The 27389-nt window shown below is 44.1% G+C and overlaps 1 protein-coding gene across 1 annotated transcript in view; it reads right to left on the bottom strand.

The window, feature by feature from the left end:
* Nucleotides 1–745: 745 nt before the first annotated feature.
* The window catches only part of ETV6 (ETS variant transcription factor 6), a 108461-nt gene continuing 81817 nt past the window's right edge, over nt 746–27389 (bottom strand). Inside the window, exons 5-8 of the mRNA XM_057373450.1 lie at nt 22876–23412; nt 10072–10214; nt 7749–7849; nt 746–4682 (exon numbers count right to left, since the gene is read on the bottom strand). Coding sequence (XP_057229433.1) covers nt 4577–4682; nt 7749–7849; nt 10072–10214; nt 22876–23412 — 887 coding nt within the window. The 3' untranslated portion in view covers nt 746–4576. The remainder of the gene's footprint in view (nt 4683–7748; nt 7850–10071; nt 10215–22875; nt 23413–27389) is intronic.

Here is a 27389-nt window from a genome sequence, read left to right on the forward strand (position 1 = left end):
AGGACAGCAGGGAGCAGTTTGTGCCACCTCCTATTGCTGTGCCCTCCCCTCCTGGTTAGGGATAAGCACTTGGAAGTACAGTCCTGCTGTGCTGGAAGAGCAGCATCCTAGGGACTGTGTTTCTAGGCTGGTTTGCAAAGATGAACACTCTTCAAAACCTCTTGCTCTCATACTCTTTGACCTGGCCTGTTCAGCAGGCTAAAAAAGATGATTCAGTCATCACAACTCATTTCTGGTTTTCCTTTTTTCTTCGACGTCCCCTCCAAGAGAAGGAAAAACCAGGTACACACACCAAGTCATTAGAGGAGTACTTGGCTCATCTCTCAGGACAGGCAGCAAAGTAATTATTTCAAGGGACAGCCTTAACTTTTCCAAACACTTCCCAAGGAAGATCAAGGCACTGCTCATAYGTGTTTGGGCAGGGGGAGCCTGCAGGTTCTATTTCCTGATTGAAAACAGCTGCTATGTACTATAGATTTTTTTTTTTGTACAATGGTTTTTAAAAAGAAATAACCTTGTAGCAATGATTGCACCAACAAATTTGGCATTCCTGCTTTTATATTAAATTTTTTTATTGAGATGATGTAATTACAAGCATTTTAAAAATTATTTGCAACTCACTGGCCCTGAGAATAGGCTTTTTTGTTTGTTTTTGTTTCATTACATTCATTTGATTCAGTCCCTTAGCCCCACACCTTAAAAAAACAAAAGCCATCATCAATAAAAACACTAGAATTTTATTTAAAAAAAAAAAAAAAAAAGACCTCCAACTCTGGATTTGCACACAATTGCAGTCTGACAAAAGAGATCTGGAGAATGCATAAGTGGAGTTTGAAATCTGGGGAGGGTGGCAGCGACTTAGTGTTCACAGAAAGGGCCCCAGTAGTGTTCTCTGCACAGAGAGGCAGTCAACGGGTTTCAAACTTAAATCAAGAAAATAYTCTGCTGTGGACCTGCAGCACGTCCTGCCTGACTGACCTGTGGCTTGTTGAGGCTTGCAGCAAGCTGATGACAATGAAGATCCCACTTGAACTGCACTGCCTGAGGAACCTTAGCTGGGTGCTGAGGTTGGCAAGAACCTCTGCAGGTCATCTGGTCAAACCCTCTCTGCTCAGGCAGGACCAGCCAGGCCCAGCTGCCCAGGACTGTGTCCAGGTGACTTCTGTGTGTCTCCAAGGATGWAACACTTTCTCCCCTTCGCCACTTGCTTTGGTGGCAAAGGCAGAAAGTTTGGCTGTTTTGCTGCTGGCAAATTCTACACTGGGAAATGAGGAGCTGGGGGAAGGCAGGTGTCAGTGTTGGTGAAAGACAGGGTTACCTCTGCYAGCCCTGGCAAGCAGTGACACATTCCTACAGCTCAGGATGTTAATGCTGGCTTTGCACTCCCAGGGATCTGCCACATGCATGTGAAGCTGAGGGGAATCTCTCAACTGCAGCTGCTCTAGCCTGCTCTGCTTTTTTATTTTAACTCATAGCTGATAACTCACTTGACGACYCCAAGAGTAGTTCAAATCCTGCAGCTCCCACAACAGGTCCCAAGCCCCTGCAGTTCTGGCAGCTCCACATCTCACCCACATCACTCCCTTTGTTACCAGACCTGGTAGGGGACAGGAAGGGCCATGGTGGGACTGGCCTGTTCTGAGGTCAAAGGCYATTTTCCTTCCAACTAGCAYCAGCCTTGAGAGAATGTATTCTATRTGGTTGTGATGAAGTTGTCTTAAGATGTCCTTTATGTGTGAACTGGGAAGTTTCCAACAGCCACTAAACTATATTCTGCAAGTGGAAGTGATTGCATTTTTTGGTAAAGGTGAACATTTCCGCTATAAAATTTCCCTATGGGGCAACACATGTGATTTTCCKGTCTTCCCCAGTGCTGAGGACGGACTTTGTTTGGTAGATAATGGTGAGGGAATGGGTGGATTGTCTCTGGTTCTCTGTTTTGCAGTGTGCACCTTGGCCATGCCAATGACTCACCAGAGCATTTCATACAGAAAGTCCCTATTGCCTTTTCTTTTTGTCCCTCGCCATCTTGTAACAGCAGGCGAGAGAAAATAATGCAATTGTGCGGTTGTCTGGACCACAGCAGTAAAGATGATGAATCACCCTCTGCAAAAAATTGGTTTCTTGTTACCACTGGGCACCAAGGATCCAGCYAGAGCCTGTCTTTACATTGGTACTTCTGATCACACCCTGTCTGTCAAATTCAGCACTCCAGCTCCCAAGACCTGGCTCCCACCTTGAGCAAGGTGCCAGAGCAACTCCTTGAGCCCTTTGTCTCAAGGGACCTTAGGTTTCAGGTYTGACTACTGAAGGCCCACAGTGTCTTCCTATCTCACACCTCATGAGCTCCAAGGACTTCAGAGTCATGACAGAGACAGGCCACACTGCTGAAACACACTCCCCTGGCCATTATTTTGAGACAGGAAAAATCAAGTATGTGGTGTGCTGGGACTTGTAACTTACTGTGATTTTACAGAGAGAAACATGGCTGGGAAAAGCTCAGGGAGAAATGCACACCCTGTCATTCCTCATCAGATACTGRCTCTGAAAAATCTCTCCTTGTTGCACGATGCTTATCTGCACCCTTAACAAAGCTGTTCCTTCTGCGACCTGTGGCTCAATATTAAATCTTTGGTGTGATTGGCCTATCTCTGTTTAAACACAGGGGACACTGTTCACTGCCGAGTGCCACTTTTTCCTGGATAGATTAACCCTCTTGTTAAATATGTGGAAAGATCAAATGTCGTGTTGGTTTAATAGCTGATAAAAGCTCTATCATGGGAATGTACCTTGTTTTTTGGTTGAAATGGATTAGATTAGCCTTTTGATTTTTTTCCAGATCTAGTTCTTTTATGTTTCCATTAAAGAGGCTCTCAGCTTTTAATGCACTGCTGTGGACGTGCTTTCTTTCAGGCACCATGTGATTCCTGCAGTTTCCCTAAACACCTTCTGCCTCTGCAAGCATCATTTCTGCTGCTAGATCATCTTCCATCCACTGCTGATGGATCACTGGACACTTGGCATTCCTGTCCTGGTGGTCCAAGCTGTGAAATGAAACAGGCCAGCAGTTTCTCTTGTTTGGGCATGAAGGATTGMTGAGCTTTCTGTGACCAAACTAGGCACAGTTCCTTGCCTCGTGCCAAGCACCCTCAGTGCAGCAAACCAAACGTGGGGGCACCTCGCAACCAGAACAAAACCCCAAACCAAGAAAGCCACATGGCTGTAGGGTTTGTTTTTCTCTTGTCTTTTAAATCATGTTAAAAACAAGCAAGCTGGGACAAGCTTCCTTGATGTAGGAGCTGTAGGATGGGGGAAGGCAGTGGGAGGCATTAAAAAAAACCCAAATCCCAAAACAAAGCCAAAATCAATTACAAGATATAAGTATAGCTATTTGGTCTCTAGTTCTCTAACATCAGCTTTTAGAGTGGTGAATCACCTGCCTCTCCAGCAGCACAAAATGATCCTGGAGAGGCTTCTGAGTAATTTAAACCATGTGATGAGTCCCTTTGCTTTCTCCCTATGATGTAAGGAACAGTCCTTCACCTTTCACCCCAAAACTGCTAGCAGGTATGAGAAACACCCCTCCCTCCTGTAATTACAGATGCTTCAGTCTTCCCTTTTTATAGAAAACTTTGAGCTGAAATTCTGCATTGTGAATGTACTGGGGGATTTACATATATATATATATACACATATATATATGAAACTTATATATGTATATATGCACATATATATACATATATATATATGCATTTGCCCCCACCCTCCCTTCCCCCTGCTCCATTTTATCACTTCCTTGCTAGAAGGAGGGAAAATATCAACTGATAGTCTCTTGCAGAGGTTTGTCACATTTATTTTTCTCCTTTCTGGAGCACTTAGGTGATTGGTTTTGGTCCATATTCCAGCAGTTAACAGCCACTCGGGAGTACTCATTGTGAGCCCAAGCTATRCTGGGATGACAGCCCAGCCTACATGTGAAGGGTGTATCCTCTTCATTTGACAGGTATGTGTGGGAAATTCTTTTGGTAGCTCCAACACATTTCCCAGTGGCAGCACGTTTAAATCRATCCAAGCAAACTGGAAGCCTTGAGCAAATCCCTTCTGTGTTGCTATTGTTTATGCTGTGTTGTGTCATGAGACTTGCACAGAAAATAAGAGCACTCTATTTCCATAGGAAAGCCTTCCAAGAAAAAAAAAAMCAAAAAAGAAGAAGCATAATCTGAYGTCTTGTCCTATGTGAGATAAGGAAAGTCAAACTGCATGTTTATTAGGGAAAAAAAAGGACAAAAAAACCCCAAAACTGAAACAAACCAAAAAGAAATAAAGAACTCAAGGGAGACTTTGTAGGAACAGTGAAGTAGTGCATAAGTCCAGGCTTTCTCCCCTTTGCTTTCCTGCCAGCACCACTTCTGCCTGTTAGTTTGTTTTGTTAAGGTGCTTCAGGTCCTGCGTGGTCTTCAAGCTAAGCGGCGACCTCAAGTACTGCTCCTGTGTTGTTGCTTCCCCTCCCAAACTGTGCCGACCATCGGGCAGATGTTTGTCCCCGGGACCCACARAGGTGGTGCACCTGTTTCCTTCAGCACTCGTCTTCTTGGTATATTTGTTCATCCAGTTCCTGGGATTCAAGGTGCTCGAGGCGGTCTGTCCGGCCACTCATGATCTCGTCTGGGGTCTTCATGAACCTGCAAACAGAGGAACAAGAGCATTTCTGAGAGTCTCAGCTTTTATCTTCGTCAGGTTGTTGAGACCCCTGAGCTCCACAGCTCCCAAGATAATCTCTGCTGTATCCTCCCAATGCCTCAGTATTTCCCAGCTTCTCCCCAACTGTCTTCTCCCTCCACACCTTGAAAGAAAACAAAAGAATCACCAGCATTTACCCTGGCTTCTTGAAAGCCCAAATGTGAACCAAAGAATGATATTTCTTTCTTCTCCCTCATGTGGTTTGCTGTTGTCATGTGAGATGACAGTATGGCCCAGGCACACTGGTGTGGTGTCCAGTGATGGAGACATGAAAGGCTTTTATAGCAGCACATTTCAAAGCACAAGCCCTTGCAAGGTGTGGGGAGGCACAGGGATACTSCTGTGTGCAGGCCAGAGGGGGTGAGCGAGAAGAGTATGAAACACCAAAGCAACAGAGCTGGAAAAAGCCAAGGTCCTAGTCAGAACAAGTTCTAGGAAATGGAAAAAGCCCTGAAGGAAGAAGCTTTTGGGCTAAGGAACTGTAAGCAAAGAATCTCGTCCTGTGTGATTGTAGGCATTCATCCTTTGCAGATGAATGCCATGGCTCTCATCACCAGTGTCTCAAGGCTGTAAGTCTGCAGGGCCCTGGAGACAGAAAMTGCCTCTGGAGAGGCACAGCAGCAGGAAATAGGAAAGGACATCCACCAGCCTGCAGTTTACATCTGCAGTCTTGGCTTTTGCCAGGATGCTTTTGTGTACAACTGCACAGAGGTAGCACAGAAAGGCTCTGCTTTTTTGTTTTCAATTTAATAGTGTAGGAGGAGAGAGTGGCACAGAAGGGTGAAATCCTGATTTCAACAAAATCGGTTTCCCAGCTCCCAAGTACTTCTGGAGAAATTAGGATGAAAAATGTTTATGCTGGAAGTGGTACAAAATTTCAGTCTTTCATTAACAACGTACTGGTTAACATTCAGCAGTACGAAATGTGTTAATCACAAGAGCTGATTTTATTTTCAGCTGATTTGATTATATGCTCAGGATCCTTGCCCCAGTGAAAACAAAAACAACCAACAGGAGCCTCATTACTATCACTGACCCAGAAAGCTCACTGCTGGAGCCTCTCAGCAAACACAYAGCATAGCCTGGAACTAACCTTTTGCCATCCCTTCTAATTTTGGAAATGATGTGCATATATGCATTTAGGGGAAAAAAAAAGGGCTATGACTCACTGCTGTGTCAGTGCTGGAAAAATGCTGCTCTACAAACGGCGTTACGGTGGTGAAAAACGCATATGCAGGAGCGGTGAATCAGTGCCTGGCTCCACACTGAGCACGCACCAAAGCCCACGGGCCAGACTGTGCCCTGATTTAAACCCTGGCAATGTCTGCTTGATCTTGCATGAGGATGAAATCAAAACACAGAGTGGTGCCTCCCCTCCGCGTGGAGCATGGGCTGATGTGCACTGCACCGCAGGACTTTGGGTATTCCTCGTGCTCTGTGCTTTAGGTCACAGCAAAGAAAACAAAGTGTGTGTATTTCTAATAGCATTTCATTAAAAAAAACAAACCAAAACAAAAAACAACCCAACCCAGAACTGCAAGAAAATTAAGAAACACTATCTGACCTATTTTGTTGAAGCAGACACCTGGCCAACCTATTAGAAATCCTTTTCTTACTCCATCTCACTTAAAGCTCCATACAGATGTCTACAGATGATAACTGCCTGCAWGTTAAAGTCACATTTCCTATTCTTTCTGTGCTTGCGAGGAGTAGCCAAGAAAGGCACGTTAGTGACTTGATTTTTTGCAGCTGTTCTTTTTTTCTTTAGATATAAATAGGTCTGAGAAAACAACATCAGAAAGTTTTTATTGGGAATTGTGCAAAGAAATGTTTTGCTGGGGTTTTTTTTTCCCAGTTTCCAAAGGAAATGAAGTTTATATAGCTCATGTTTTATGATCTTTGGTGACCTTTTAATCTGTTGGTCAATTTGGGCAAGTCTGAGAGAGGAACTGAGRCATAAAGTTACAAGAGTTTTGAGAAAATGGGCAGCCTGCTTGAGAGGAGATGGGCTCCTGTTTTGTTTCTGTCCCCACTGAAGGGAAGGCTTCAAGAGAAGCAGATTCACTGTTCAGCATCAGGAATTGCCCCAGGGCAAGGCAGTCTTCACACAAGGCCACAAAGATCCAGGTACCCTTGGTACTGCTGCTGATGGAGCAACCTTGTTTTAACTTTCCACCAGRAAAAAAGTTACTATCAAGCACTTGATTTTGCCCATGACTGTTGCTTTCCTTCATTCTCCTCTCCGCATCCATGTTTCCTTCTAAGAGCTGACATAAACAAGTCATTCCACAGAACCCTTTTCAGCTGAAGATAGTTTGAATGCTAATGCAGTTCTGTYAGCTAATTAAGAAAACAAACTCCAGGATCCCTATTGATACCATTTCCAAGCACACACTAAATCCAGGCCCCAGACAGCACAGCAGTGTTTGGTCTGAGTTCATTGCTCAGAAGGTCAGATSTGCAGTAGAATTTGCTGGTCTTGTCTGAAGAGAATGGAGTGCTCTCCCTCTGTGCCATCTGCTCTCTGGTTTAATGGTATTTCAGGCTCTATTTCCTAAATTCTTGGTTGGATCATCCAATCCAGTGTGTTGGGTTTTATGAACAGCTCTTGCAGGTCCCTCTCTTCCTTGAAGGCTGCACCAAAGACATGGTCAGCAAGTGCTCCCCTTCTGCAGTGCYCAGAGGAAATGCCCGATCCCTGCTCAGCTTCCACTGGCAGCTGTGTTTGAGAGGCCCATTTGGAGTGAGTTTTCCAGCAGTTTGGCTGAATCATTTATCTGAGGTCCTAAACAATGGCAAAGCAGTGACTCCACTGATCATTGAGACAGGCCTGTGTTTYTGTAAATTGGTGTGGCTGCCTTGAAAGCTGGGGAGTTCCAGACAGCTTTTGCTAATGTATGGCCATTGTCACTTAYAACTGTGGCAATGAAGTATCCCACACACAATTCCATCCTCCATCCTCGACAACTATTTGTCTGTAGAAAGGAATGGCAAAGAAGGAAAATTACCTGAACAAAAGCCTTTGTCCTGGCTCCTTCCGGATAATATTTAGTTTGTAGTAGTGGCGTAGGGCTCTGGACATTTTCTCATAAGTCATATTTGTTCTGTTCTGTTTTTTTCAAAAGAAAAAAGGAAAAAAATGGWGAGATGATTCATTAAAACCTTCCTAAGCCCCAAAAGGAGTTGCAGAACTATCACAGCAATCTAAAATAAACAAGACAGTTCAAGAAATTACATGTACCCTTTTTTGCTGCTTGTAGTCCATTCTGCCCCCACAGCGCTCATCACCAAATTTTTGTGGGTGTCTTTCCACTCAGAGCAATTTAAGCAAGGAGTCTAACAAAAATTCCAAGTGAGGTTTTTCTACAGTTTCTTGGAACACAGATAACAAATAACTTAATTAACTACAAGAGGAGCAATAGGTGGAGGGAGATGCTGATGCCAAGTGGGATGTGACAGACCTGTTCTTTATGAAAACACCTTTTGTGAAAGCCTAGGAGCAGGGGCTGATAGGCTGAACCTGTCAGCAATCCCTGCTTAGAGCACAGCTCCTGTGGGATTCCCCTGCATTAACCAGTTAAGCTCACAGAGCACTGTGGGGCTGAGCCTGCTTCTCCTCTCCTTMCACTGGTGTAAATCAGGAAACCAGYTGGGTTGTAGATCTGCCTTCTGTGACCAATCCTCCCCTTCCCTATGGGAGCTGTTGGCCCCAAAGGCCACGGCCAGAGCACTGAGGTGTATGAAATATGAGATGTTCATCAAAACCTTCCTGAGCCCCCAAAGGAGATGGCCCTGCTGAACCTGGGTGTCACAGGACAGAAGTGATGGGCACTGGCAGAGCTGTGGGTGGGCAGCCCCAAAGAACTGACTTGGAACAGCAGGATCAGCCCCTTGGGCTGTGTCTGCATGAAGAGCATTTCTCTGCTCAAGGAGCAGTGGTTGCTGTCTGGCACAGAGAGACAGCTCTGCTGGCAAAGCTCTGCACGAGCACAAAGCAGCAGCCTCGCCACGGGCAAAAAACACCCAACCAGTAGCAGCATGTTTTCMTTCTGGGAGCCTCCATGTCAGGAGTTTGACTTCATCAAAGGAGACTGATCCACCTGCCTAAAATTYCCAGTTAGAGCAGGGCTCCCCTGCTTGCCATGACCACAATAACTCTGCTAAGAGCTCTGTGGCAATTAAACACTAACAGGGATGATGTTTTCCCTAAAAAATCTAGGCTCCTCTCAATGGGAAACCCCTGAAATACTGTGCTTCTTCCATTTCTTATATGCTGAAGGGTCACTGTGTTACCCAAGTGGCCAGTGGTCTGAAGGAGCTTCAGTTTTAGACACCTGGCACGAGACATGGTGGCCTGGCCCAATTATTAATGTGCAGGTTGGGTAAGTTTCATCAAATTCCCATTAGCCCATATCTCCACCATGTTCAGAACCTCAGCACAACCCTCTGGTGTGTCAGYTATTCCTCCCAGTTTTCRTGTTGTTTGAGAATCTGTTCCATCATCCTATTAAACAGTACTGCCCCCTTTASTGGGGTAACATCAGTAGGGACTGGATTTTGTGCCRTTRRTCACCATCTTTTCAGCCCAGCAGAACAGGCAGTTTTCAATCCACCTCACTGTATTCTTGTCCAGATCATATTCAGTTAGTCTGTCTTTGAGGCTGCTATGAGACAGTCTCAAAAGCCTTTCTAAAATCAGGATAACCTATATCCAGTGTTCTCCCTGAATCCACTGAGCCAATCATTTTGTTGTAGATAGATGCTGACTAYTCATACATTGCCATGAATATACTCACATACATGCAGAGATACATCTATACTATCTTAACTCAGTCCTGAGCTGCAAAAATCAGTTCCTGCTTTCCAGAGAACAAAGCAGGAACTGCCCAATAGAAGGAAATCCATAATCCTGCAGCATTTGGTGTCTATCACAGGGCACTGTGTGGAATCTGGGAGTTGCTGCTGACAGGAACACAGAAAGCTCCTGCAAGGCTGTAGTACAGAGCTCCTTGTAAACCACATCCAATCAGAATATCCTCAGCATCAGGTTTTGGGCAGAAATAAGATGCCTTGAGAGAGAAGAACTGTTAATTTTTGCACTCCTTGTAATTTTATAATTAGATGCATTCATAACTAAAGGCCTTTAAACCAAACCAACAGATTCTCTATATGAAGAATGGGTTTTAGTGTTTCAGGATGGATGCTTTGTATTCCTGTTTTCCAGCAGTAATTTTTATGCCATCCTTTCTTCTTTCCTCCTGTTTATAAGTGAATCCTGTGATGCTACAAGAGGATAAGTGCTGCAGGGGGAAAACTGCAYTGCTTCCTTACCTTGTGGTTTCCCCACAGACGGGCCAGCCCGTTGGGATCCACTATCCGAAATATTTTGGATTCCTTATCTTCCCATCGGATGAAATTTTCGTACCGGCTGTCAGAAAGCAGCTGATAAACATAATCCCAAAGCAACCTACAGTCTGTGAAGAGAGAAGCAAGAAAATATTAACTTTTCCTTTTTTTTTCCTTGGGATTATTTCTGGAAACTTTTGGGTGGATGTGCAGTAAAGGACAGTTGGGATTGGGGCTGAAACAGCTGCTGTGACCTGAAATGAAAATGGCTTGGCTGGTATCARGGAATGTTTGCAAAATGGACTGGAATATGCAGCCTCTTCTGGTACATCCCAGTTCTGCAGACACTGACAGAGCATCTCCATGGCATCCAAAGCTGTGTGAGGTGACCTGCTGGTCTCAGTCGTGTGTTCAGGGTTGTTCTGAAGCACATAAAGCTCACACTGTTGGCTCTGATGCTGTTGCTGGCAATTTTAGTGGAGAAATGGAGAATCCTGCAACCTGCTCTCCCTGCTTGAGGCTGCCCGTTTCTSTGTGAATATGTGAGTCTAAAACAAAGGCAGTATTACAGCTGTCCTTTGTAGGCTCCRTATGATATAAAACTGACACCTTCTCCCATTTTCAATTTGATTTTTTGTTTTACTTTTTAAGGTTCCTGAAAAAAACCAACACCTAAGTATTATAATTACTTGAGTGCTATTGAGAGGTTAAATACTTTCTATTTGGATAATTGAATTCAAATTTCCTCTTGGCAAACACTCCTTAGGTCGCTAATTAAAGGTCTAACAGACACTTAAGTTTTAGTTTAGTGTTTTTCAGTTTCGTGGCAGTCTCTTGAGACTGAGGAAGCCAAGAGTTGAGCTGCTCCTACTTCCTGTTTGCAATGTGTGTGTTCAGCACAGAACAACTGGGAATATGGAGTGGGGAATGTGAACTGCACAGAGCTGGGCTTTCTGCTGCTGTCAGAAACAACGGGGGTTCAGGGAGCAGATGTCCACATCCCTAAGATGGATGTGTGATTGTATTTTACTCTGAAAGCACTACCAGCCTTGGAGAGATGGCTTGTTWGAGCTGTTCAAGGGCTGGCAACCAAAGACATCCACCTTCCAAACGCTACAATGGATTCTTGTCAGCCTGTCTTGCCATTCCTGGCTGGCTGTCTGTCTATCTGGGCTGGCACTGTTGCAATTGGGAGGATGTCATGAGAACGTGAAATACWTTAGGAGAAAGGATATGAATAACACATTTTGAGAACACACCTGAAATGGATAGAGATATTAAGGTTATTTTCCTGCTTTCAAACTGCAAAGAGTATCTCTGACACCTGTACTGCCTCTAAAACCAGAGYTTAGTTTGCCAGTGCCCTCACTTCAGGCTCTCCCTGCCAGTCCTACAAAGAATAAAGCAGTCTGTTTTGAAGAGATGACATCTGGCAAAAATTGCAGGTTGACATTCTAGCTGAAACCTACTCTGATGGTCACCATCCATGACATCTGCAAGAGGAGGCATGTGAAAGGAAAGAGACAGACTTTTTGCTTGGAAAGACCTTCTTTTTCATTAACATTTTCCACAGAAAAATCTTCATCCCAATTTGAAATTTTCCTAGGTTTTAATTTAAAAAAGGAAACCTGGGCACAAGTTTTCCTGGACTAAGTGAGAGGTCTGTAAAAGAGCCTGAAAACTAAAGCTGAAGGCTTCCACTTTGATTTCTGTCATCTCCTCCCAAATTCACAAAACAYATCTTTCATTGACTTTCTGTCAATGTTTTTGCACACATACACACACACACATACACGAGAAAAACTTCTATTCTAGACCTCATTTATGATTCAAGATAAGAGAGATTACATTACTCTTCTGGTTTGTGCCTTTTAATGTTGTGGGAGGTTCTCAGATAAAAGGGTAGTAAGGTGCCACTTCAGTGGTTCTTTGACACACGTGCAATTCATTCCAGAATTCTTTCAATGCAAGAAATGAATAGAAAATGGCTTTTCAGTGCAAGAATCTTTGGGGTCATTTGGAGGGATGGTGCTCCTGCAGAAGCCAGTCAAAGTCAGGCTTTGTTGTGTTCCTGAATTTTCAAGCCAGGGCAAACAACCTCCAACTACAGCACCTCACAGCTCATATTTACAGTTCTCAGTTACAGAGATGTGATTTACACTTGTCTTTACTTTCCCCTCATTATTTGCAATAGGCAAAAAAGGTTTAAAAACCTTTTTTAATTAAAAAAGGTTCTTTTCAATCTCTCTCTCTCTCTCTCTCTCTCTCTCTCACACTCACTGGGTGTCCCTTCAGCACAAAACCAAAGCACACCAAAAAATCACCCTGAGTTGTCTATATGGAAACAAAGACAGCTTCAGTTGCTAAGAAGAGCTAGGATTCAAGCGGAGCTTTGTTTTTTTGTTGTTCACTTAGTTTTTAGGATGTATTCAGGCTAAACTTGAATATAAATCCACCTCCAGTGTGAAGAACGCAGATCTGCATCTTGAGATCTTCACAGGAAAAATGTTAAGTTATCAAGGGCCCCATCCCATATTCTAAACTGACTGAGCTGCTCAGACTTGCAGAGGTATTTAGTAGGCTGGTGGAATTGCAAAAAACCCCAACCACCCAAGTATCTGAGACCGCTGTTTGCTTCAACAATAAAACCAAAAATCYTTGAAAACTCTGCTTGGTTCCTACAACCACTTAAAAACTCAATTTCAAACCATATGGTTGTCTATCAGCAAATTTAGATATATGGCTCAGTTGTAGTAATTTAATGAGCATCAGGACAACTGTGGTAACTGTGTCTYGAGCCACTGCAATTAGGAAATAAAAAGCATTAAACACCAGTAGAAAAGATTCAGGCTTGCTGCATTTCTTCTCCCCAGAGTCGAGGGCTCTGGTTATCCTGGAGCAGCTGATGCTTTGCAGCACACTTTGATTATGAGCTCTGCTCACAGGACCAAAATCAGCCTTCAGGTTTCATTTAGGAGAGCTTTAGGAATTTGAGCACAGGTACTCAGGGGGTTTTGTTTGTTTTTAACCACGAATGGTTACTCTACCTATCATTCTCCACAGATTGCATGGTAAAATATACGAGGTCCTGGAGGGTTTTTCCAGGGAGACAGAGGATYAATAATTGAATAATCTACCAGGAGAGACCATTTTAACAGGTTATTAGASACAACAGGTCAAGGCTACCTGGTAACTCTTAGAGACTGTAATGAACTTGGATTATAGCAGAGTGAAATTGGTCAAAGCCCAAGAAAAGGCAATGTCAGAAAATGCTTTTAAAAGGAGCTTCTCTGCTGGGAAAAGAGGCTCCTCCAGAAAAGGCTGGTGGAGATGATCAACAGCATTCTCAGGTAGCACAGGGTGGGATTTTTGGGGCTGCCCTGTGCAGRGCCAGAGCTGGACTTTGAYGATCCTTGTGGGTGCCTTTCAACGCAGGACACTCCATGATTGTGYGCTACAGAAAGCTTCATCCTCCAGGAAGGTCAAAAGTGTGATGTGTATTTTTAGGAAGGATGGAGGAAACTGAGGGAAGGACTTGTGCATGGATGGTTGTTTTCTAAGTGTCAATCACGTGTACGAGGAAAGTCTGGATGGTGGGAATGACCCCGTGAAGATTCAACCTCTCCCTTGGCTGTCAGTTCTCCAAAGGAGCTGCCACRGCAGGGGACTCTCACAGGGTGTGTGCTGGCTACTGAGTAATGACAAGAAAGCACATGGATGTTGCTGAGTTTAAAAGTGTGGGAGATCCAGTCGGGGAGTTGAGTCAGGGCTGGTACCTAAATTGCTTGGGCATGCTGCAATTTCCTGCCTTTTGGCTAAAATAAGCCTCCTTAGAAAGCAACTGTGCCTCCCTAGCACAGGGAAACATCATTTCCCCCTAGCATGTACATACTTTTTTTTTTTTAAAGTGAACTCAGAGGGTTGAACTTTGCACAGTCTGCAGCTACAGGGATTTAGCAGTGGATAGAGCTGRGACTGAGAGGCTTTAGGGTGATTAGCTCGAGTGGGAAGGTGGTGAATGGCCCAGCAATGTGGCAGGGCTCCTAAACACTGGCATTTCCATGCCCTACCATTTTCTCAGCTGTAACACTGGGCAAGTCTCAACAACATAATTAGCTGGGAATTAGGGTAAACTGCATCTTCAAATGCAGAGGTATGGCTACAACTTTCCTCCTGCAGCTAATGCTTCTAGAGGGCCTGTTCCAGTTCTGCACAAGGTAGTGATAGGGTGTACTTAGCTGGTTCTCAAATTGTTGACACGTGCAGGAGGCAGCAGTTTCCCACTCCTGTTAATAAGAGCCATGCTATTATTAATTGATTAGGCACAGTCCTCTGAATATGCACCTAAAAAATACTGGCATATAAATACTTCCTAATGGCTGTATGATAGTGATAAATATCCTTTAGAACTGAAATACCATCTCAGAGTGATSTGTAAATTAAACATCACCAATCTTAGGTTCCTAGTATTTGACATTTTTCCAGCCATTACAAATGGCTTCTCCAATATCACTTGGCCAAGGTCATCTCCATGTTGCAGTAGTGAGAGGTCTCACATCTCTGCTCCCTAGGACCAAATAATGCTGTAACAATACAGGCATATGCACGCTAAAGACCCCTTTTGTCCAGGATATAACATTCCCCTGCACTGAAATATTGCTTACATGTCAGCTTAAAGCAGCTTTAATTTCAGCTTCAAGCACATGCAGCATCTGAGCCCTCTATTGTTTCMCTGAGGCCCCGTGGTGCAGAGCTGGCCCTCTTCACATATCAATGACCAAAACCCTCTGGGAACCACTGAAATGTTGTGTGAGACCCACCCACGTCTTGCACTGAAGAGTTTCATATAAAAAATGTTTGATCTGGCTGATGACTGCCTTGGAACCCAACATGGCTTCACACAGGAAGAGATGCCAAAGGAACGTTGTCATACTCCCTGTGACATCAGCTGAGGCCTTACCCCTTGCTGTGTAGGTTAGCCTAAAATCTCTAYAGCATGATATCATTTGACTTAAATGGTTCTGTGATTTCTACCAGCTGAAGAGCTCCCCCAAGCTCGGGCCCCTTTATTTTACAAGGTGATTTGTGCTTCAGCTGCTTTTGTTCAGACTGAAGCAAGCAATGGCTGCTCACAACTGAAACTGGTGAACAGAACAACTCTGGAAGTTCTCTGGCACTCWGGTTTCTGTTAAGTACATCTGAACATTGTGTGAAGATTAACATGGTGATGCTCACAGTCTCCAAATGATGAACTGATTGAATTCACAGTCACTGGAGCCAGGGAAGGGTCTCCAGTCCCAGCAAGTCTCACACCTTGGGAATGCCACTGGCAGAGAGCCCTGGGAATGGTGTGACTGAGGAGTTTCCTCAACAGACAGGCTGCAGTGGCATTACACTGTGCTGAGATACAAACCAACCTCCATGTATTTCCATGACATAATCATTATAGCAGACAMAACCAGAAGGAAAAAGTAACCAAGTCTCAAGGATAAGGGCTCAAATAGCTCTGAGGTCTAGGGGAGCACTGACTGATCCTGAGATGGAGCATCCTGGTCATCAAGGCATGTCAATCCAAGTCCATTTTACTGAGGGAAAATAGTTTTTTTTTCTGTGAATGTTGCTGCTGGAAGCATCACGGTAAGCTGGTACAGTAAAGCCAATGTTTTTTTGTGGAGAAACCTCTTGACAGACAACTGTTTGTTCAGCTCAGTAAATTCAAGCTGGGGCTGAGTAAAGAGGTTGCCAGATCACACAATACAACAGTTGTATGTTGCTTCTGTCTTGTACCCAAAGGCTGAGTGGGAGATCAGGCAGAAGGAGAGCAGAAACCTGAGACTGTCATGCTGCTAACAGTTGTGCTGTGAGGTTGTAAAAATAACACAGCAAGATGAGGCCAAGCTCTGTCTTTGGCAATAAAAACTTGTACAGCAAAGGAGGATCCAAAAGCTTCATATCCCTCATGTGGCTGTAGAAAAGAGCACTGCAATCACAAAGAATCTGTAATGGATGGGCCACAGACATCTGACAGATGAAGATTCTGAAAGCTAAAGAGTTGTATTAAAAAGCAGTCTTTTCTTCCTGTCCTGTTCTTCTGCTCCATCCCACCAAACAGATGGGCATTTTCAGTATTGACTTCATGTGCTGTTCTTTTCCTGCTCCACCACAGTGGTAGAAAAGACTCTTGCTTAAAGAAACCTGCCTCTGAATCYCCTGTGGCTTTTCCTCACCTTTACTGCTCGTGAAGGGCAATGACTTAAAAAGGGAAAGAAATTCAACCTCTGCCTGTTCACACACACTTCTTACAAACACCTCTGACATCAGAAAACTGGCCAAACACATTAATGAGGGGAATTTAAGAATTAAGAATGAAGCTTTACCTTCAGMATTGTACTTTGGAGAAGCTGGCAAAAGCAGGAATGACTTAATTGCAGYAAAGGCATTCCCAACAAGGGTAATAATTTTTAACCCCACAATGTGAGAATCCCTGACAGTTCAGCCTTGACTTTAGACTTCTGTTTTTTCACGAGCAGAAAATCATTGTAATAGACTACTGMCCATGAACCTCACTTCTGTGCCCTCTCAGAAAGCTCCTCACTCTGGGAGGTGTGAGCACRGCTGGACGGCACAGACCCTCCTGAAGGGACCTCATAAGCCTAAACCTGTGATTTCTGATAGTCCCTCAGAGAAAACTGAGAGGTGACCTCCCCTTCTTGGGGTTAAATCTCCACACTGAGACATCACCAAGCTCTCCTTCCCTCTTCCCTTCCCTGCCCTCAAGGGAGATGGAAGACAGCTGTACCRGTTTCATGGTGTGCGTTTGAATGAACATGACCTGACGTGTGCCATTTGTACCTGACTGGTATTTTAATAATAAAAAAATTAAAGCCAGACTTAAACAGGCCTGGCTCTGGGTACAGTGGAGTGTCAACACTGTGAGCACCACAGCGTGTTTYCATGGTTTAACTAAGAGGACTCAAAGTGATCCAAGTTTGCTCTGTAGAAAAACATCTGAATTACCAAAGCCTGAATGAAGTGTGCAGCACACATGGAAAATAAGGGACCTGTTTTCATTAAAAGGYAAATTTCTTAAAAGAGAGTGTAACATCCTGCTGACCCCAGTGGATGCTCAGGGTACTCTGAGCCCACTTCCCTGTCTAGCCATGGTATGTAAATGCTGTAGTACAGTAATGAGAAGAATGAACTCTAAATGACCGAGTTTTCCTCTGGCTTGGACAGTCCTGGCTTCTGGGTGGACCTGCACAAGCCCTGACTGCAGCTTCTGCTCCAGGAGCAATGGAGGCAGCTGTGAAGCAAGACACAGAAAATCTACAACCACCTATCCAAGCTATTGGTATTCAGCTATTGTTTGAGCTTGAGTGTCATTAGTTAAATTGGCAGGGAAGGCCCACTTTCATGCTGAAATTAATTGTTAATGCCATCTTAAGAAGACTCTCAAGGTTATAATGAAAACTTCCATGAATATGAGCTCTATGARCTTGACTCTCATCCACACTTCAGTCTCTTCTGCAGTTGGGATTTCCACAAGGGGCTCAAACAGACATGGCAAGCAGTGAAAATGTAACAGTACATGACTGCAAGGGCAAGTGATGAAACAAGGCCAGTGACATTATCACTGTTGTAGCCAAATGGGAGTGACAGGCCAGCATTAACCAGGATTCCCATGCTCTCACAAGGCTCCAATCTRTCTGCATGAGCTGCTGCCCTACAGGAAGAAGGGTCACCTCCCTGGAAAATCAGCACCAAACCCCTACCACTTACAACTCAGAATGCCAGAGTGAAMCACTGTTCTGCTTTTCTGTAGGCTGCCAGTTGAACGTGTAACTGCTCAGCTGCTGTGCCCACCCTGTCAAAGCCCCCCCTGAAGCCCATGTTTCACCAAAMTGGAAGGGAAAGAAATTCAACCTSTGCCTGCTCACATCTGCTCCAGATGTGGCCCCATCTGAGCCCTGMCCTTCGACAGTTGTGACCCAGTGCACTGGGACCCCACTCATGCCACAACCATTCAAGTCGGCCCAAAAGAATCACTGAAATGCAGAATATACCCACCACCTTCTTTCCATCCACGAGGTGGGGGACCTTATCCCACAAAGAGAGCAAATTGGTTACATGGGATTTACCTTTGTGGCTKACTGTGCCTGGTTGTCTGCATTATTCATTAATGCCTTCCACCAGTACCCAGCATAAACTTTTTCATCATTTTTCCCATCCTTTCTAGGAGGGCTAACAGTATCAGTTACAAAACCTGTCACTTCTAAGTTGTGCTTAGATGCTGTTTTTTACCCTCTTCACTACAGAGGGATAATTGTTCTTTGCCTCCTTTCCCAGCCTCCCTCCCATCCAGCATATGCCACTGCACAGTAACTGTGCCTCCACAGCTCTTTTGTACAGAAAGGAAAATAAACTAATGTGCTGTAACACATTATAAATAACACACTACTGAGGTGCATTTGCACAAAGGATTCTGTTGGTATAGAAAACCTCACAAGATCATCCTACAATGTGACACAGTTGTAAATGTCACATGGACACATCTGGAGCAGATGTGGGCAYCGGGGCTCTGGTCCTGGAAGCTAAGTAGTGAGGAGACACTGCTGAGGTGCASGTTTGAAATTTGGCCTTTTGATGTTTGAGCTCTAAATGTTTGCTGTTACAAATGTAACAGCTCCATCAGCTGAGTTTGTCTTGTCCTCATTTAAAAGAAGCCCAACTCCAGAGAATAAACAAAGTACCAGTTGATTTGCACTTTTTTAAAGCACTGTATTTGTGAAAGGGGGATTCCACTGTCCCCTCCTGTCTTTAGCCCTCCCACACAAGTGCTTTTTTCCAAACAAAGGAGGAGAACCCATGATTCTGTTCCCCCTCCAAACTCTGTCCCCACACAAAAGAAACTCCTCTGGAAGCCCTCCCCATGCTCRGAGCCTACGCCCATCCTAAGTGCTGTTTTGTGATTTTAGCAGAATGTGAGTCATCCATAGCTGAGGTACTCTTACCATGGGACTGCATTTTTGGTTTCGGCCATCAGACTGTTTTTCCTGAGATGTCACTTGCACACCCCTTGCTCCAGCTCCGTGGGGTTMATGCTGCACCCCTGAGCTCTCTGCATGTGTGGCACACTCAGGGGCTGAGGTGAACCTGAGCAAACCTGGAGGCAGCTCTGTCATGACTTTGGCAGGGTAARAATCCTGCCTGTCCTCATTCCAACAGCACTCCATGGCTTTATGGGCCAAACCAATAACAGACACTGTGCCTCCCAACAGTTTAAACACTGCCTGGCTYTGCCTCAGACTCCTGGAGGGGAAGAAACAAATCTGGCAGCTCATAAAGTCAGATACAGCCCAGTTGCTAAGGTAACCCAGCTGATAAGAGCAGCACACCAACAGATAACACCAGGCACAGGACTCACCTGCCTCTGGATTTCAGCATGAGCAAACCTTTCAGTCCCAGAGAGCTGCTACAGAAAAAGACACTGGGAGCTGGAAATCTCAAGAGCTCCCCTCACAAGAAACACTCAGAATTGTATTAGTGAGTTTTTTATGACTGAATCAAAAGTGAGGCAAATACCACCATGTCATTGGCYTAATTTGGATGTTTCTAAGGCAATCTCTGTGTGATCCTAAAAAAGTTAGGATAAAACCATCCCTGTTGTGTTTGGATAATCCCATAACTGCCTCTTGCACCTTGGGAAAGTACCTCTTACAAGGTATCAAAGCCCTAAAATGCTTGATAACAGAGCCTTTGAGGTTCATGGGGAGTAGAATTTCCAGTCTGCAGAAAGGCTAATTTGAGGTGCCCCCTTTGATTTAAACTGCAACTGTGTTTAAAGAAAAAACAGAAGGAAAAAAATGAAGAATAATAAAAAAAAAAAACCAAGCCAGAAAAATATGTATCTATTTCCCCCTCTCCCCCCAGAGAGAAATCCTTGGAGAATGTGGGGAACCAAGATCAACTACTGAAAAAAATTCAGAGCTGAAAGTAAGCCATATATAGACTCCTGCTTGCTAGAGCCCAGGCTAGGAGCTGACTACCAACAGTGTTGCTGCTTTGAATTAGCAGTTCCAGCAGCAAAACTGTCCATTACACTGYTCTGCTCAACTCCCCTTCTGGAGTATTTTCAATATTTTTACCTGCTGTTAACTAGATGACCACAGATGCCTGAGTTACTCAGTTTATCCCTTGGCTGGTGTCTTTACAGGGGATGCAAATCTCCCTCTTGATCATCCCAACACAATGACCTGCAGTTCTGACAAAGCTRTGGAGAAAGATTTGTGCGTATTGTGTTGAGAAGATAGCTAAACATAATTTAAAAAATCAACTCTAGCCAATGATGAATAATATATGTGACCTTAATGAGTAATATAAAGATACTTTATGCCTCTGGCTTTGCTAGAAAAGTGTTAAATGGTCTTAGATGGAAAGACAGCAAGACCTTCAACTTGAAATCCTTTGTTGTAAAAGGGAAAGTGCTTTACCAGTAAAATTAATATCTTGAAAAATCCTATGACATAAAAAGGTAGGAAAGATTAGTCAGCCAGTGAGAAGAGGTCATTATTTAGTCTGACAGAAAGTYCAGAGCTCTATTGATCGACCTCCTGAAAAGAGACTATTTGTGTACAGCAGCAAGCAAAAACATTGTTTTCTTTCTCAGCACCAACTAATTGCATGCTGTGTTTAAAAACACTCTATCTGCAAGTAAACAGATTTATGAGGCTGAGAGGTGTCTGAAGTTCGGGGAAGATTTTTTTAATACATAAAACATCTGAGGTGGGAACAGAATGTGTTCTGTGCTAAAACTAAGGTTTTAGTCAGCAGCATACCAGGCTTCCCCAGCAGCTCCTCATCACCATCTCCCCTGAAAATCACCTGCATGGTTAAGACATGAGAAGTCAAAACTCTTGTCTCACCACTGCAAACAGTTGAGTACTTAACCCTGGCACTGGACTGTTGGCAAATCTTCCCATTGCCCAGCCCATCCTCAGCAAGAAAACAGAAGAAATGTCAGTGGTTTTTTAAAAAACCCTTTTAAAGACTCTCTCTGCACTGATGTACAGCTGCAGAGTAAGAGCCATGGAATTCAACAGCTCCACTGAAGCTGACTTCAGGCATGAAGTATGGGCTGTGTAAATGTTTGGTAGTAATCCAGTTTTTATCACCTTTAAATTAGCTCTTTGGAGAGTGTCTCTACAATTCAGGGACCATTACAACCCAACCAGAGGAGCAGCAGCTTGTGCCTGGACACAAGTGAGGCGTGTGGGCATGTCCAGTTAAAGGACTTGGGATGCTGAAGGAAGCACAGTGGCCAATTCTGCAGCAGAAATCTGACCAATCTAACAACRAGCTCTAATTCCTAACCCTGGGCTAAAAAGCACTCAGGGGCTGCTGTTGCTGGGCCCATTGCACAAAGTGCAAAGATTCCCAAATATGTAAGAAAACTCCTGAGTTTAAAGTTAGTAAAAGTAAGTTGAGTAAAAAAATTGTACCACCATGTACTCGCCTTATTTTTTCTTACATCCATTCCAGACTAGGGTTTATTGCTAGAGAATATTTCCTTCTGGAAAATAAAAATTAACTGCCTCGGTCTCCCAACCATACTTTGAAGGAAGGAAATCCCCAGTAATGCAACCAGTAGAGTATCTTCTCTGCCATAACATTAAGTATGTTTATTAACATGCTGAGAATTTTGTGGGCAATGAAAATCAAAAAGAGAGAGACAAATGTCAGCCAGGCAAAAATGTTAAAAGATTCATTTCTGTTGCTCATCTTTCTATTCTATGGAAGGATAATGGTCCTTGCTGTGCTTGATGTTGACTAGATGATAAGATATCTATCTTTGGAATTTTAAAGTGGTAAGTTTTAAGAAGACAGAAAATCTTCCTCACATCTGTAACAAATTTAAGACATGTAAAGACAAAAAAGAACAAGGTGTTTTAAAATGTACCTCTGTGGCCATGTGTAATACCCCACAGGAGCTGGGGATCACATGAGGTCACAGCTGACACAACCACACGGAATCTTTCTGGGTGTGGTGTGWATTCACATCTCTCAAAAGAAATTGGTTATTGGGGCCTCCAGCTATTTCTGCAGTGAATGGATCCCTCTTCCCCCTCTCCCTATGTATTTACAGTTCCCTCTGGAGTACAAGAATCATTTTCTGTAACCTCAGCTTCCTGATTCAGCTGTTGTGATGTCAGTTATTTACGATAACAAAAGTGAGACAATGCCTGTGGTTTGCGTGGGACAAAGCCAACCTTGTTTCTGTAAAAAGGGACAATCCTGATGAGAGAARCATAGGAAAGGTTACGGAGTAGGACTCCAAGGTGGTATTTCATTAGTCCTGCCAGCTTCATAAGGGGCTTGACACTGCATTATTTCAATGACCACTAACAGGGGGGTTTCTTCCTTTCCATAGGATTGGACAGTAATGTGAATGGAACTCTTGGAAAACTCCTTGCAGGCTTCAGAGATAGGAATCTTGGGAAATGAATAGATTTTGCTAGTGGGTGGAGAGGCAGCGAGTGTCAGGATSCAAATGTTACAATAGCAATTACACATTCTGTGGTCACAGGCGAGTCATTCTGCACCTCTGCCTACCTGCCAYGAAACTGGTTTATTAATAGTTCACTCAGTCACAGATCAAGGGAAACTTGCAGAATGCCAGTAAACTCTTGATGTCACAGAGCAGCAAAAGGAAACAAGAAGCTCTTCAAACAAAACCCAGCTAGTTATGAATGAAGGGTTTAAAGTGTGGTGTGGGTAGAGAAGGTCCCTTACCTGCTATCCTCCCGATGGGCATGGCATGCTCCTCGGGAGGGGACACGGACACCATGATGTGGTTCATGTACGCCAACTCCTCTCGGTGCGACAGATTGATGGGCTTGACCTCCCTGTGCAGCCCATCCTCAGACAACCTGGGCGGTTTGAAGTCGGAGTGCCTGGGGTTCAGTATCAAAGGATGCATGATGGGGCTGGGCATCAGCTGGATGACCCTGGTGTTCTCCTGGCGAGGGCTGCAGGGCTTCTGGAGCACCTCGGCGGGCGGCGGGCAGTGGTTGTTCTCGATCGGGGACACGGACAGAGGGTAGGGCTCCTGCTGGCTGTTGTCGTGCTGGTGCCTCGGCAGCCTGTCAGCGGGGGACAGGCGCCGCAGGGCGCTGTCCATGGGGGACTTGAGGGGCCGCTGCTCGGGGTCTGGTGACGGACGGTGGTTGTTGGTGATGGGCGACCGCGAGCGATGCAACAGTTCAATGGTTGGGGGGTTGTGGTGGACTGCCTCTGCCGACGGTCTCGAAGGCCTCTGCACAAAGCTATCTGTGGAGAAAGAAAAAGGTCCCAAAATGCAGRTTGTCCAGATTGGGATCAAGGTGTAGGATGTACTGCTGACAGCTCGCAAATGTTGTCATCTGTGTGACCTGCAGATGCCCAGAAAAGGCTGCATAAATGCAGACAGTTACTATTTCTACACAGAATGAAAAGAGTGAAAACAATCTCCCTCCATCACCATGTAGCAACAGTTCCTTGGGAAACACATTAAGAGAAATCCCATTTTGAGAAGCTGACTGGAACACTTGTGAAGAAAGCAAGATCTGATTTAGCTATACTGACTRTGTTTCTGTGCAAATGTTTTGAAACTTATCTCCTGCTGTTCATGTCTCTCTTTGTTTGCCTTTTACTGTACCACCATGAGCACTGTAAGGTAGAAGGGAAAGAAAAAATGCAGGCAAACACTGGGTAGTAAGTTTTAGACTGTAGAGGCTTAGGTGAAGGTAAAGAGAATAACTCTGTCTGAAATATGGACTGGGTTGTTTAAAAAACCCAAMTGGTAGGAAGCCCTTTGTGAAACACTGCATTTTATCCCAACCCTGATTTTAAGAGCACATTACATCTTCATAAGGGTATTTTCATTTTCTTTTATTCAGTCTGTGCTGTCTRCTGATGGGTGTCCCATATAAGCACTTACATGCCTTCAGCAGGAGGACTTCCAGCACCAGTTTTGCATGAACACACTTCCCCAGCTGTGATGCTTAACAGTAGTGGGGCGATAAATCACTAACAATCCTCTCACAAAATTAAAATGTTTGCCAGTGCAAACTTCCAGGTTAGCTGAGGCCATCAGTTTTGATGGGGAAATTACTGACAAACAGGAAAGTACCACCAGAGCTACAAGTGACTAACAGGTTTTTATCTGAAAAATAAAGATCAAATTTCAATGCTGTTTGTTGAAAGCCTTGGGTGATAAGAGAAGGAAACTGCTGGGTACATGTCAACAACTGGAACAAGTAGCTGCCTATTTGAGGCTGCCTGTTTGCTCTCTCCATTTTCTCTGAACATTTAATGATCCCCTTGCTCTCTTGCCAAGGCTGTGATACCTTTTGAAGCTGAGGTGAAGATTCAAGAGCTCCTGCTGCTGTGGGACTCAGGCAGGCATCAGGAGAGGGATCAGCACATACCCAGGGAAAGGCCTGAACACACAAAGCTCAAGTCATGGGAAAATGTAGTGCCAAGCAGTGACACTGCACAAGAAAACTGAAGTCTACAGGAAAACCTGGGATTTCAGGCAGAACCTACATTGCTCCAGAACACTTTTTAAACACACTTGAAGAAAAATACATTTGTAGGGCTATTTAAGACACTGACARTGGAACAGCTGGAGGACACAAAACTCCTGAGCTATAGATCGTTCATGCTTTAACCCAAACAGTTCTAAATAGCTAATGTGGGACAGCCCAAATGAAGATCAAAATGGAAAAATTTACAACTGTACCTTCCTCTATGGTTGTCTTTCCTTAAAGTTTCCTTTCAATGCCACAAGAGAAAGAAAAACAACTCCCAAATTTTACTCAGTGTCCTGTCTTCTACAGACCATCCACCCTCATCACTGTACATTCAAATACACWGTGCTCATTCTTGGCCTGTAAATACAGACCAGAATATTGTATTATTTGCCCTATTTATTTAAATTTATCAGCCTTGGCTGAGGGGAGCAGCTGTCTTTAAAGAAGAAAGGAATGCCTTGCTGAGCTTTCCACCAAGCTCTCTGCAAACATCAGTTGGCTCTGACAAGCTCCAGTCAGAAGTGTTCCCACCTGTCTGCTTCCAGACCATGGACAGAGGGGACAGAAAGTAGAGACCAAGGAACTTTTGGAAAAGCAGCAAGAGGAAAACCCACAAATGGATCCACATTAATGGTTCGCTTTCCTTCAACACCTTCCTCTTACAGTACTCAACAGAAGAATYCCCTCATGGCCAAAGATGCTGTTTGCCATTAAACAATTCCARCTCAGCTCCAAGCAGGACTGCCACAAATGACCCTGAACAGAGTAAGATCMTCATCACATTCATTCCTTGCCACATCTGTAGCTGTAAGTTGTTATTTCACACAGCACTAGAGTCACTCTGGCTCTTCAYTCCCAATGAGCAACACTCTTTCCTTTCCCTGAAGAGAAAGCTGTGAAAGGCAATTCCCCTSGCAGGAAAGCTGCTGACCTATGGGATCCATGCAGGGCTGGGTGGGGCTGCACTCAGGAGTGAGGAGTGCACTCACYCACTCTGGGAGTGAGCAATTGCAGTCCCAGGGATTGGCACTCTCTGCTTACCCACAGAAGTGCAGGGAATGGCAGTGTGAGCTTCCCGCACAGCATCCCATAAATGACTCAGAGCTCTGTCAGAAGGACCACTGGAGATGGAGGAAATTCACTTTCCATTGCTCATCCCTCTGCAGGGACAGAGCCCATTCCAAGCCAATATCCTGAACTGCACTCAATTGATTGCAAAGAGCCAAACTCCCTTTGTTTAAGCCTAGTGAAAACCACTAGGTGCAAAGGAAAGCATTTAAAAGCAGGATCATAAGTAGTATCTATTAGGAAATAGGCAAAAGAGCCAGAAAATGGAACAAGATCACTGGAGTAAGGASAGATTGCAATAAAGATGCAGCACCTGTGAAGTTTAACCACTCAAAACAGTGCCAAGGTAAAACCTGTCCCTTCTGTCACAGTTTGTGAGGGAGACAGGATTAAAGTGCTGCTCCTCACATTCATTCTCCTTTTTTAACTAAGTTGCATTTTGCTGAGGAAAAATGAAAACTCAATTGTGCTAGCTTCTCCCAAGTGACTCTGTGAAACAGGAGGAAGAAGTGTCAGAACAAACAAATTCACCTGCCTGTAAATTTTTGGCACAGAGATTTTTTGATTGCTCAGTCTTGTGGCAGGCAAACTGTAGTTTCTTTTGCTTATTTTGAAGTTCCTCTCACAGCAAATCAAGAACTAATTTTTGTCATTATRAAGAAAAGTTTTAAGTAATAGCAGAGTTTTCTAAGCAAAAACAGTGGCACTATCAGCAGCCAGAGTATTGTAAGGAAGAAGTCAACGTTTCCTAATCACTGGATTGCCAAGGAGTTATTTTTTAAATTATACACATGAAAGGGTAACTGTCTGACAGCACCCGTCAATCTTCCCTTCAATCCCAAGGTCAATCCTGACATAGATTCATATCAAATAGAATTAGCACACCTTTTCTCCAGTTAGTAGAGACCAGGTGACATCCTAACTCRCGTTCTCTTCTCCTGTTTATTCAAAAAAGCAGTAACAGCATTTTTTCCTTGGTTTTTGAATTGAAAATTAAATTAATTTTTAATTGAAAAACTGAATTCTGTCTATGCTTTCATGGAAAGGACCTCTGTATTAGCTTAAGTTTTATATTTTTCTGTCATAKACCCAGGAAATCCAAGAAGTACTTKAGTGTGTGTATTTTTAAAGAAATTAAAACCTCAATTTTCCATTGCAAAGAAGCAGACTTACATTTTGTAGAAGTAGAGGCAGCCCAAATATGCAATTCCACGAACTGAACTATTGTTTTTTCATCACCTCTGACAGCCATGGTGTGTGTGGACTCTACCAGACCTAACAAGTCATTCTGATAATAAAAGTGAGAGGAAACCCACAGAAGCCCCCTTCTTTCACCAGGAATTCTCAGCCAGCACAAGAGCTGAGCAACACGATGGGCTCAGTGCCAGGAGCTCTGGCTTGATATTCTGATTGTCAGCTGGAGTGCCTTGGAGCTGGATATTCCCCTCTGAGGCTGCCCTTCCTTGCTCTAACCAAAACGTAACCAAAACGTAACCAAAACCTAACCAAACCCAAACTTAACCAAAACCTGACCCAAACCGAACCCAAACCTGACCCAAACCTAACCAAAACCAACCCAAAACCTAACCAAAACCTAACCCAAACCTAACCAAAACCAAACTCAAACCAAACCCAAACCTAACCCAAACCTAACCAAAACCAAAC

Source organism: Malurus melanocephalus, unplaced genomic scaffold, assembly GCF_030028575.1.
Source record: "Malurus melanocephalus ecotype Western Australia unplaced genomic scaffold, MMel_1.1 scaffold_197, whole genome shotgun sequence".
Lineage (NCBI taxonomy): Eukaryota > Metazoa > Chordata > Aves > Passeriformes > Maluridae > Malurus > Malurus melanocephalus.